Genomic DNA, 13,664 nt, shown 5'->3' with positions numbered 1-13,664 from the left:
CGAGTGAGGACAATTTATTTCCCTTCACACAATTTTTAAATCAAGCCTCAAAATTTTCTGGAGCAGCACCCTTGTTGATTTTAGCTATGGGTCCGCCACTCCGAGGAGTGAAATTTTACCAGACAAATGTCCTCCAGTACTCCTTAAAATTCTAAGTTAAATATTGAACTTTCAATTCTCAATCATCACCTTATTTGCTGTACAAGATTTCATGCATCAAAAGGCACGTTATTTGTGTCTCTAATCTGTTTTATTTCTTCCTCAAAATATTTGACGTCTTCAGTTTTATTTTATTTTCGAGTTTTGTTCAGAAAGCATGAAATATATAAATATTGATTGGCGTTCTATTATTATTAAGAGAATATAATGAAGAGAAAGTGGAAGAATTTCAGTTTATGCTGCAATTGGATAATTTTTCAGCACTTTAGCTATTTCAGTTTTCCCTCAAATCAATAATTAAGTTTTTCTTTATTATGCTGATTACTTTCAAACTTTTTGTGCAAAAATAGACCTCACTCTTCCCAGTTTCATAGGCCATATGTCCATTTCCCAATCTTCATTTTGCTGTGAAAATTCAAACAGAAATCCATTGTGTAATTTCTAGTGAGCTGTGTTTTTACTCCGCTCAAACATTTGCAAAACATAATAACTTGAGTGTAAGGAGTGAAATAAGAAAAGTTTTGACAATAGATCAACTAGGTTCATTTTTATTGAAAAATGGTCCTTTATTAATAAATAACTTCACTCCATCAAATGGGACAAGTTGACTGGTTTTGGACTTTAAATCTAAATATTTATAAAACCAATAAAATTAATATATTGGTTTTTCTTTCAGAGCATGTGTATTGAGCTGTAGTAATAAAACATATGGTCTTTATCACTGTTTGCTGTATCAAATTAAAAAAAATTAAAATACTAATTGCATCTGTGAACTTCAGCAACACTGTAATTTGACTGATAATCTGTTATGTAATAATTGTTTGTGACTAGGGTGACTTTTATTGAGGCACTGAGAACAATAAGGACCCAAATCACAGAAACAAAGTTTTGGGAAAAACAGATGTTTTTGAAAATTAAATTTTGTAGACAACCCAGAAGTCTCATAGGCCTGAAATTTTTTTTAACAGACTTATCAACTACTCCGTATGAAAAAAATAATGTGACTACTTTGTTATGAAATATTAATTAATATTTAAGAATATATTTGTTATTAATGTTAATTAGCAAATTTTCCAGATATAGGCTACTGACAACTGTATCTTTTGACAATTCGTAAGTTTTTAATTAATTAATGTGAAACTAAAATCAAAACATAAAGAACAGACAGAAAAACACTACACACACATTATTATGACCTATTCCAACCTTCATGGTCCTCGCTATCATAAGATTAATTAAGCACAAGCTGTGCTTGAGGTTCAGATAAAATTGCCGATATACCTCTACTTATGAAGCATTACTCTTGCTTACATGATGTTGATGCTAAATTATGTTGTCAACCATAAATAACAATTGAACAGCGCAGAGCAACAACATTTTGCTTTGTGCTTTGGGCCATATGGAAATGAATATCTGAGAAATTGTCGAGACAGCTTTTTGTGGGTGTTAAATATACACAGTGTGGGATTACAGATATAGACAAAGCAGGTTCACTATAAGATCAACAAATGCATGTTACAATCTTAAAATGAATGAAGGTCCTTATGGTTCTCAGCACCTCAATTGTTCGGAAACTTATCAATAATTGAAAAATAAATCTGACATGATGACAAATTGTAATACTAATTTCAGAGTAACATACAAAGAAAGGTTAAGAACAAGAAAATATTATCACAAATTTGCTTTGTGAACATACACAAATAGTGTTCACTGTACATTAAACCACAACGTGTTAACTTCAAAATAAAATAATCTTCCCTTCTACCAATCATTGGGTTTGGGAATTTTTTTAAATCTCAAACCATTTCAACTTTTCTGTCAGCTTAACCCCATCTGGCAGTAGCTATCTGGTTCACAGTGTGTGCCAGTGTCACTCTAACATTTCATAACTGTGCCCACTGTTTGTTTGGCTCAAATTCTGGGTGTTGAGCACATCCTGCAAGATAGGTTTACCTGCCTGGAAGAGAAGCTCCTTATCTGAAGACGAGCCGATTGCACTGTGGAACATATGTTAAGTTATTTTGGGAGAACAGTTGCTGTTCTGTGGGTCCTGACACAGAAATGATAGGCGTTTTCGTAGTGCTCGTAGCTTCAGCTGTGTATGGGAATGTGGCATTATGATTGGATTTATGGTTATGCAAAATATCCCTGAACACTCACTCCTACTCTGGCAGGAAGTTATCAAAACTGTAATCCTTTTTTTTCGGTGGTCTGTGTTGCCAGACAAATGGTGGAGAAGTGTGCTGTTGGGCAGTTGCTTCCTGCTCCAACAGAGTTTTCTCCAGAGTGGGCCGGACTACTGAAAAGTGTTGTCTTTTGTCTGTTGTTGTCGGATATAATGGTGGTAACACTGGCCGGCTTGTCGTGGTAGGTACTTTGACAACACTGTCCTTCAAGATGGTGCCAAGTGCCTCCTCAAGAACCGGAAGAACGTGTTTCAAGTCCTCTTCGGCACTAGTCAGTGGCCCCTCTGTTGTCTGCAGCAGTCGTTTAGTGTCAGTTGTTGCCTGATGTGCTGATGGTACCACCGACTGATTGGTTGTGATAGCTATTCCAGCCCCACTGTCCTTCAGGATGCTGCCAACTGCCTCCTCAAGAGCTAGAAGAATGTGCTCGAAGTCCTCATCGGCATCAGTCGGTGGCACCTTTGTCATTTGCAGCGGTTGCTTGCTGTCTGTCATTGTTGGACGTGCTGGTGGTATCACTGACAGACTGGTTGTGGTAGGTACCTTAACGTCGCTGTCTTTCAAGATGCTGCCGAGTGCCTCCTCGAGAGTCGGAAGAATGTGTTTCAAATCCTCATCGGCATCAGTCGGTGGCACCTTCGTTGTTTGCAGCGGTCGATTGCTGTCTGTCATTGTTGGACGTGCTGGTGGTATCACTGACTGACCGGCTGTGGTAGGTACTTTAGCCTCACTGTCCTTCAAAATGCCACCGAGTACCTCTTCGAGAGATGGAAGAATGTGTTTCAAGTCCTCTGCAACATCAGTCGGTGGCACATCCGTCGTGTACGGCGGTTGCTTGCTGCCCGTCATTGTCGGATGTACTGGTGGCAGTACTGGCCGGATGGTCGAGGTAAGTACCTCGGCCTCACTGTCTTCCAAAATACAGCCAAGGGTCTCCTCGAGAGTCGGAAGAATGTGTTTCAAGTCCTCTTCGGTGTCATTCACATGCACCTTTGCAGTTTGCAGCGGAGGCAGGTGGACGGTAGCATTGAGTTGCGGCTCTCGTGGTTTGAGCTTGAGGACACTCTTCAGGTCGTCTTCTAGTTGTGGGCGGAACTCGTGGATTTTGGGTGGTTTGCCAGTTGATGTGACGTCAACTCTGGGAGGCTGCCTCGGTCGCAGCGTCGTCGATTTTCCTTGGACTGCGGACTCGCTCAGAATGCTTTTGAGCAGCTCTGCCAGCTGCAGAATAAAAAGAGGATGTAGGAAAATTTTCAGGAGTGAATTTTGGCTGAATTTGATTTTAATAAAACATGTCACATAATTTTAGATTTTCATTGTTAGTACACATCAGTGCTACAGGTTCTATTAGACTCCAGCAGGATAGTGAGAAACACAGAATTGAAAAAAATGGTTCAAATGACTGTAAGCACTATGGGAATTAACATCTGAGGTCATCAGTCCCCTAGACTTAGAACTACTTAAACCTAACTAACCTAAGGACGTAACACACATCCATGCCCGAGGCAGGATTTGAAACTGCGACCGTAGCAGCAGTGTGGTTCCAGACTGAAGCGCCTTGAACGCAGAATTGAAAGAGAAATCAGGATGGATTATCAGATTAGTCATTCTCAGCAGTCCTAGAGGAACCTCTCGTGTCCTTAAACTGAGAAAAAAATAATGACCATATCTTAGTCATCATTACTGAACCACTTACCACATACCTCCCTGTCATCCTGGTCTGTACTCAGCTCTCGCAATCCAGCAAACAACTTCTTCAGTGCATGTACCAATCATTCTCTTGACAGTTATGTCCTGATCACCTCACTCTTTCTGGAAGTACTGTATTGAGCTTTTAATAGCATTTATGTTGCATCGATGCATTGGAATGTTTGTTAATGGAACGTATGTGCACCACTTTCCTGACGATAGTGTACTGTTTGCGTTTCGTGCAGAGGAGTTAAACAATGAATGGAAGAACGTAATAAATCAATATGTACAATGTCTAATGAACACACCGAAAAGATTATAGCAGAAATGAATGATGTAGTCAGTTTGAATTCACAGGAGGAAAGGAAACCACTGATGCTATTCGTGCAGTAAGACAAGAATTTAAAAGCCTCGAGAAAACAAGCAAAATGTTTGGTCACACTTTATAGATCTAGAAAAGGCATAAGAACAATCATATGGCGAGTTCTACGTGCTATGGAAGATTCACTAGCAAAAGCTCCAAATGTGTGTATCAATGAAATTTTTTGCGAAATGTAACAAGGATTAGTTGTTAAAACATTTGAATAATTTTATTTAAAAAAAATCTCCATTTAGCACCAATACCTTTTTGCTTTCGGTGGAAATAGTCCTTAAAGAAATCATGCCACTCTTTCTGATGCACTTCAGAAACCTGGTTTTCACAATGTTTCACTGGTTCATCTGATTATGAAAAAGTTTTTCCAGGAATTTTGTTTTTAATTTTGGGGAACACCAATAATCACAAGGTGCTACACTATTTGATCAAAAGTACCCGGACACCCCAAAAATATACGTTTTCATATTAGGTGCATTGTGCTGCCACCTACTGCCAGGTAGCTCCATATCAGCGACCTCAGTAATCATTAGACATCGTCAGAGAGCAGAAAGGGGCACTCTGTGGAACTCACGGACTTCGAACGTTGTCAGTTGATTGGGTGTCACTTGCATCATACTTCTGTACACGACATATCCACACTCCCAAACATCCCTAGGTCCACTGTTTCCAATGCGGTAGTGAAGGTACACGTTCAGCACAAAAGCCTACAGGCCGACCTCGTCTGCTGACTGACAGAGAACGCCGACAGTTGAAGAGGGTCGTAATGGGTAATAGGCAGATATCTATCCAGACCATCAAACAGGAATTCCAAGCTGCGTCAGGATCCACTGTAGGTACTATGACAGCAGGAGGTGAGAAAACATGGATTTCATGGTCGAGCGGCTGCTCATAAGCCACACATCACGCCGATAAATGCCAAACGACGCCTCGCTTTATGTAAGGAGTGTAAACATTGTACAATCGAACAGTGGAAAAACGTTGTGTGGGGTGACGAATCACGGCACACAATGTGGCGATTCGATGGCAGGGTGTGGGTATGGCGAATGCCCGGTGAATGTCACTGCCAGTGTGTGTAGTGTCAACAGTAATATTCGGAGGCGGTGGTGTTATGGTGTGGTCGTGTTTTTCATGGTGGGGGCTTGCATCCATTGTTGTTTCGCGTGGTACACTCACAGCACAGGCCTACATTGATGGTTTAAGCACCTTTTTGTTCCCACTGTTGACGAGCAGTTTGGGGATGGCGGTAGCATCTTTCAACACGATTGAGCATCTGTTCATAACGCACGGCCTGTGGCGGAGTGGTTACACGACAATACCATCCCTGTAATGGACTGGCCTGCACAGAGTACTGACCTTAATCCTATAGAACACCTTTGGGATGTTTTGGAACGCCGACGTCATGCCAGGCCTCACCGATAGCAGCGGATAGGCACTTGGTGCAGGGAGTGGCAACTGACCCTTAACATAGACAAATGTAATGTATTGCGAATACATAGAAACAACGATCCTTTATTGTATGATTATATGATAGCGGAACAAACGCTGGTAGCAGTTACTTCTGTAAAATATCTGGGAGTATGCGTGCGGAACGATTTGAAGTGGAATGATCATATAAAATTAATTGTTGGTAAGGCGGGTACCAGGTTGAGATTCATTGGGAGAGTCCTTAGAAAATTTAGTCCATCAACAAAGGAGGTGGCTTACAAAACACTCGTTCGGCCTATACTTGAGTATTGCTCATCAGTGTGGGATCCGTACCAGATCGGGTTGACGGGGGAGATGGAGAAGATCCAAAGAAGAGCGGCGCGTTTCGTCACAGGGTTATTTGGTAAGCGTGATAGCGTTACGGAGATGTTTAGCAAACTCAAGTGCCAGACTCTGCAAGAGAGGCGCTCTGCATCGCGGTGTGTCTTGCTCGCCAGGTTTCGAGAGGGTGCGTTTCTGGATGAGGTATCGAATATATTGCTTCCCCCTACTTATACCTCCCGAGGAGATCACGAATGTAAAATTAGAGAGATTCGAGCGCGCACGGAGGCTTTCAGACAGTCGTTCTTACCGCGAACCATACGCGACTGGAACAGAAAAGGGAGGTAATGACAGTGACACGTAAAGTGCCCTCCGCCACACACCGTTGGGTGGCTTGCGGAGTATAAATGTAGATGTAGATGTAGACCGACATCGATTCCTCTCCTCAGTGCAGAATCGATTCCTCTCCTCAGTGCAGAACTCCATGAAGAATGGGCTGCCATTTCCCAAGAAACTTTCCAGCACCTGATTGAACGTGTGAGAGTGTTCAAAAATTTTCATATGTGTGTGAAATCTTATGGGACTTAACTGCTAAGGTCATCAGTCCCTAAGCTTACACACTACTTAACCTAAATTATCCTAAGGACAAACACACACAGCCATGCCCAAGGGAGGACTCGAACCTCTGCCGGGACCAGCTGCACAGGCCATGATTGCAGCGCCCGAGACCGCTCGGCTAATCCCGCGCGGCCTGTGAGAGTGGAAGCTGTCATCAAGTCTAAGGGTAGACCAACACCATACAGAATTCCAGCATTAACCTATGGAGGGCGCCACAAACTTGTAAGTCATTTTCGGCCAGGTGTCGACATACTTTTGATCACATAGTGTAGGTCAGGGCTTTATGGTAGAAGGACCATGGTGCTGACCTTTAGGGCATCTAGATACTCAGCTGTCGGTTTTGCTGTATGGCACGATGCGTTGCTGTTATGGGAAGTTGTTTTTCGTCGTACCCATATTGCAAAAACTTTTTTCAAAAATTAGTGGTAAACCGACATGTGTGCACCAATCAGCAGCAATTGTACATCTGTCTTCAAATGCTGTAGTAGTATTTTAGAGAAAAAACTAGCATCCATCTTCTTGCTAGTACTGCAGATTAGTCACACATTTTTGTAACCTTAGGATCTCTTTGAAAGACCATTTGAGCTTATTGACTTTTCTCTTTAGGATGATAACAGTAACTAACATTCGTCATAGTAGCGATATTCCAAACCAAATTTTTAATCCGCTTTTTCTCCAGGGTTTTTCAGCACCAATCAGTGCGTCGTTGTTTTTCATTAGGAATAGGTTTACATGGAATCATCGACAACAAATTTTACTCGCATCTAATAGTTGATGTAAAATGGTCTGGATCTGACTCATACCAGTGCTCAATGTCGCCCGAATAAATTTGTGACATGTCCGTCGATCTCAGTCAATCATAGCTCGAACAGCGGCAATATTTTCATCAGTAATAGCAGTTCTTGGGTGTTCTTCATGAAATTCACCACTAAGAAAAATCTGTCTCTTTTGAGTCTCTGTACCAATTCTAAATTTTGCCTCAGATAGGGCTTCTTTGGCAAATGCATTTTTAATCCGGTATTCACATTGGTTAGGCGTTAAAATCTCAAAAAGTCAGCCCAGAAATGTTCTCTAGCCAGATTCATTTTCCGGTGCACACAAAACTTTTTCAGTGATGATGACTAATGAACTATTAGAGCAAATCGAACAAACTACACGGCAATCATCTCGCAAAAACTTAGAAAGCAGCTGCCTAATATAAACAAATGAAATATTGAAACACCAAAAATACAAATCATTACCATGCCTAAACCGTTGGCATTCAAAACAGCTTCCAGTCGATTCAGGATGGATCAATGTAGGTCCGGCGTGGTTTTCGAGGGAATCTTACACCGTACTTCCTGCAAAAATAGCCTGCTTTGAAAAATTCAGTCTCTGTGCGCTGTGGAATAAATGTGTATTCATTATATTAACATCTTCAATTGTTTTTGTTGTTCGAGTTTTAATCAGCTGCAATACACAGCTTACAATTCGTTTACTTGTACACAAATAGAGGAAATATAGGGTAGGCTATCCATGAGGTTCCGCCATCATTTAAAAAATCATTACTTGGAAACTAAACTGACGGAAAGAATCCAAGAAGAAGATGTACGACACGAATGAGGGTTGGTAGGCGTGTTTCTACATTTGAAAGATGATGTCTATCGAAATTTCGCACCAGCCGCATAAGAATGGCGCCAGTAGTGCCACCATGAGGAAATGAATCAGGTTTACTTTAAATACATGCTGTAACGGTCGTGAGGGGTAGTTAGTTACCTCTGAGATTGGGCATGGTGAGCTGATGTTAGTCAAGAATGCCTCTAAGGCGACAAAGACGCCATTATCAACACCTCACTGACAAGGGGGAGGCCTCAGACACGGCCAACCGATTCGGCTCAAATTTGGCAGGTCGCTTGTGTACAAGCTGAAGCGAAGGAATCTAAGATATTTTGTGTCAACACCTCAGCAATTTTGAGAAAATCACCCGTAAAGTTTATGACGAGCAATCGACTCAAAATTGGAGGGATCGATAGATAATTGTAAATAGAGCATTAATTCATCATCAGGTATGGGGTCTGAAAGCGCATACTTTACTTTTGCTTCAAGGGGTATAGCGCCATAGTTCAATCGTTTAGTAACCGGTTCATAATACTCATCGGGAACAGATGAAGCACATATTCCCAGTGACGTGGAGATTTCCAAAGTGTTATGACCATTTTGCGATTCACCAGTCGGGATATCTTCCACTGAATCACCTGCTTCGTCTTCATGGTATAGTACTTCAGTATCAACAACAGTCATTTCGTTCGTCAGCTCCAAAACTCGCTCGACGATAGCCGCTCTTATCAATCTGTAACGTCGAGAAACAGAACCATCTGCTTCCGGTAGTGCATTGATAATGCATCTGTCTTGCAACACTTTACAAACCAAAACACAGCGTTGATAACTTCCCGCTTGCCATCGTCTGTGACAGGCTCCCAACTATATAATACAGCGCTAGTCGAAGGGTGTACATCCTCCATTATTCAGATTATGCACCTGAAAGATACGACACAACAAACGAAAACTAGTTACTACGGCATAAACAGACAAGTTAATTACTACCTACAACATACAGTACTCCTCATAAGTCATTTGAGATATCGGAAAATGCAAACGAAAAGAAAAACATCCGCTAGGTTTCTTCGAACCCGGGTTTTCCGATTCCCAGCCAGTTACCTTGGCCGTTGCGCTATCGGCGCTGTCGGTGAAAATCGTTTACCACGTAGGTACAGAAGCGGCAGTTGTAAATGTTTCGATTTCTGGAAACACTGTATTCATTCACAAAACGTATTTCATTCGGTGCATTAACGATGGAAAAGTCTCTACATGTATCCGCGAGGTTCGCGGCAGCCTAATGACGGAAAACAACTACTTCCGTTTGACTTCTATAAGGTTCGTCATGGACACCTTCACTCTTCCAGGTTCACAACTATGATATGACGAAGAGGCAACCGGGACAACATAACACTCCCCGCGTGCATTCTGTCCCGTGCCTCGCTGTAAACAAGCGCCGCACGGATGGCTGTCTGTGATCCTTCGTGAGGAATTCGCAACACTCTTATTCGGAGTTGTTTTCATGTGACAAGGCTTAAAAGTTTAATACTTTACTAACTCACGGCGTTAAGGAAACTAGTTTGCATGCCTTATTATTATCATTCCTTATTGATTTACTTACTTTATTAACCCTCCTATCCCTATCATTTGAGATATCGAAAAATGCAAACGAAAAGAATAACATCCGCTAGGTTTCTTCGATCCCGGGTTTTCCGAATCCCAGCCAGTTACCTTGGGCGTTGCGCTATCGGCGCTGTCGGTGAAAATCGTTTACCACGTAGGTACAGAAGCGGCAGTTGTAAATGTTTCTTCGATTTCTGGAAAAGTTTGCGTTTGCGGACCTCATACATGATGATCAAAAATGCTGTATTTACAATTATCTATCGATCCCTCCAATTTTGAGTCGATTGCTCGTCATAACCTTTAGGAGTGATTTTCTCAAAATTGTGGGGGTGTTGACCCAAAATTTCTTAAGAGTCCTCCGTTTTAGGTTGTACACAAGCGACCTGCCAAATTTGAGCCGAATCGGTTGGCCGTGTCTGAGGCCTTCCCCTTGTGAGTTTGAACGAGGTCGTGTAATAGGGCTAGAAGAAGTTGGATGTTCCTTCTGCGACATTGCAGAAAGACGTAGCAGGAATGTAGGCACTGTACGTGATTGCTGGCAGCAGTGATTACGGGCTCCGGACGGCCACGTGGCACTGCCTGCCTCTGGCGAATTCGAGCTGTTGGCACCACATCGACACAACCAACTGTTACAAATTGGTTACTTCAAGGACAGCTCCGAGCCAAACGCCCTGTAGCGTGCATCCCACTGACCCCGAAGCACCACCATTTGCGATTTCAGTAGTATGAAGCGAGAGCTGTTTGGAGAGCAGGGTGGAGGTCTATTGTGTTTGCTGATGAAAGCCAGTTCTGTATCGGAGCCAATGATGGCCGTGTGTTGGCTAGAAGAGGGCCAGTTAAGCGGCCTGCAACTTGCTTGACACACTGGAGCCACACCTGGAGTTATGGTCTGGCGTAGGATTTCGTACAACAGCAGGACCACTCTCGTGGTTATCCCATGCACCCTGACTGCAAATTTGTACGTCCATCTCGCGATTCGACCTGTTGTGTTGCCACCCACGAACAGCATTCCAGGGGATGTTTTCCAGTAGGATAACGCTCACCCACATTACGCTGTTGTAGCCATGTTTCCTTGGCCTGCTCGATCACCAGAACCTGTCTCCAGTCCAGCATATACGGGATATCATCAGACTACAACTCCAGCGTCATCCACAAAATTAACCGTCCCTGTGACAATCGACCGAGTGAAACAGGCGTGGAACACCGTCCCACAAAGTGACATCCGGCGCCTGTGCAACACAACACATGCACGTTCGCATGCTTGCATCCAACCTTTTGGCGGTTTACCCCGGTTATTAATGTACCAGCATTTCACATTTGCAATGGCTTATCTCGCACTTAACTTTGATCTTCCAAAGTTAATCACTAACATATGTTACCTAGACAAGTATTCTCATTACTCTGCATTAATTACACTCCTGGAAATGGAAAAAAGAACACACTGACACCGGTGTGTCAGACCCAGCATACTTGCTCCGGACACTGCGAGAGGGCTGTACAAGCAATGATCACACGCACGGCACAGCGGACACACCAGGAACCGCGGTGTTGGCCGTCGAATGGCGCTAGCTGCGCAGCATTTGTGCACCGCCGCCGTCAGTGTCAGCCAGTTTGCCGTGGCATACGGAGCTCCATCGCAGTCTTTAACACTGGTAGCATGCCGCGACAGCGTGGACGTGAACCGTATGTGCAGTTGACGGACTTTGAGCGAGGGCGTATAGTGGGCATGCGGGAGGCCGGGTGGACGTACCGCCGAATTGCTCAACACGTGGCGCGTGAGGTCTCCACAGTACATCGATGTTGTCGCCAGTGGTCGGCGGAAGGTGCACGTGCCCGTCGACCTGGAACCGGACCGCAGCGACGCACGGATGCACGCCAAGACCGTAGGATCCTACGCAGTGCCGTAGGGGACCGCACCGCCACTTCCCAGCAAATTAGGGACACTGTTGCTCCTGGGGTATCGGCGAGGACCATTCGCAACCGTCTCCATGAAGCTGGGCTACGGTCCCGCACACCGTTAGGCCGTCTTCCGCTCACGCCCCAACATCGTGCAGTCCGCCTCCAGTGGTGTCGCGACAGGCGTGAATGGAGGGACGAATGGAGACGTGTCGTCTTCAGCGATGAGAGTCGCTTCTGCCTTGGTGCCAATGATGGTCGTATGCGTGTTTGGCGCCGTCCAGGTGAGCGCCACAATCAGGACTGCATAGACCGAGGCACACAGGGCCAACACCCGGCATCATGGTCTGGGGAGCGATCTCCTACACTGGCCGTACACCACTGGTGATCGTCGAGGGGACACTGAATAGTGCACGGTACATCCAAACCGTCATCGAACCCATCGTTCTACCATTCGTAGACCGGCAAGGGAACTTGCTCTTCCAACAGGACAATGCACGTCCGCATGTATCCCGTGCCACCCAACGTGCTCTAGAAGGTGTAAGTCAACTACCCTGGCCAGCAAGATCTCCGGATCTGTCCCTCATTGAGCATGTTTGGGACTGGATGAAGCGTCGTCTCACGCGGTCTGCACGTCCAGCACGAACGCTGGTCCAACTGAGGCGCCAGGTGGAAATGGCATGGCAAGCCGTTCCACAGGACTACATCCAGCATCTCTACGATCGTCTCCATGGGAGAATAGCAGCCTGCATTGCTGCGAAAGGTGGATATACACTGTACTAGTGCCGACATTGTGCATGCTCTGTTGCCTGTGTCTATGTGCCTGTGGTTCTGTCAGCGTGATCATGTGATGTATCTGACCCCAGGAATGTGTCAATAAAGTTTCCCCTTCCTGGGACAATGAATTCACGGTGTTCTTATTTCAATTTCCAGGAGTGTGTTTTTTGCTGTTGCAATTTTTTCCACCAGTTTATTAGAGATAGGCCAACGGCCCTGCCGCAGTGGTAACACCGGTTCCCATCACATCACCGAAGTTAAGCGCTGTCGGGCTCCGCTAGCACTTGGATGGGTGACCATCAGGTCTGCCGAGAGCTGTTGGCAAGCGTGGTGCACTCAGCCCTTGTGAGGCAAACTGAGGAGCTACTTGACTGGGAGGTAGTGGCTCCAGTCTCGGAAGCTGACATACGGCTGGGACAGCGGTGTGCTGACCACATGCCCCTCCATATCCGCATCGGGTGACGCCTGTGGGCTGTGGATGACACGGCGGCCGGTCGGTACCGTTGGGCCTTCACGGCCTGTTCGGGCGGAGTTTAGTTTATTGGAGACAGAGAATGTGGGTCTGTTGGAAAAAGTTTGGCAACTCTCAAACTTTTTTTTTCCTTTGTCCTTTCCTGACGATGTGACTTGGAATGCGCTAAAATGATGACAAATCAGGAGAAGGCGCAGTGTATGACAACGGTGCTGTGAAAGTATCGACGACAGTGTGGGAGGGCACCACCAGCAAAACCAAGTGCAGTGAGATGGTTAAAAAAAGACAGGCACTGTCAATACTTTCTTCGAAGTGGACGTCCCCTTGTGTCTCAATAATGTGTTGACAGGGCGAAGCTGCATTCCAGTGCAACTCCCCAAGTCAATTCATCGTACTTCGCGCGAATTGCAGGAAGCAGGAATAACTCTCCATAAAATGCTACACAAGCGGTTACGCCCTTTTGCGTACAAAAGTGCAATTGGTCGAAGCGTTACAGCCACACGATCGTCCTCTGCACTACGCATTCACGCGTTCCATGCTGGCTTCC

General features: G+C 44.6%; 1 protein-coding gene across 1 annotated transcript in view; it reads right to left on the bottom strand.

Annotated features, from left to right (window-relative positions):
- Nucleotides 1-704: 704 nt before the first annotated feature.
- The window catches only part of LOC126106321 (uncharacterized), a 74,047-nt gene continuing 61,087 nt past the window's right edge, over nt 705-13,664 (bottom strand). The window contains exon 3 of the mRNA XM_049912557.1: nt 705-3,566. Coding sequence (XP_049768514.1) covers nt 2,322-3,566 — 1,245 coding nt within the window. The 3' untranslated portion in view covers nt 705-2,321. The remainder of the gene's footprint in view (nt 3,567-13,664) is intronic.

Source organism: Schistocerca cancellata, chromosome 10, assembly GCF_023864275.1.
Source record: "Schistocerca cancellata isolate TAMUIC-IGC-003103 chromosome 10, iqSchCanc2.1, whole genome shotgun sequence".
NCBI classification, from domain to species: domain Eukaryota; kingdom Metazoa; phylum Arthropoda; class Insecta; order Orthoptera; family Acrididae; genus Schistocerca; species Schistocerca cancellata.
Note: the sequence above shows the minus strand (reverse complement) of the source record. Positions and strands in the feature narration are given on the sequence as shown.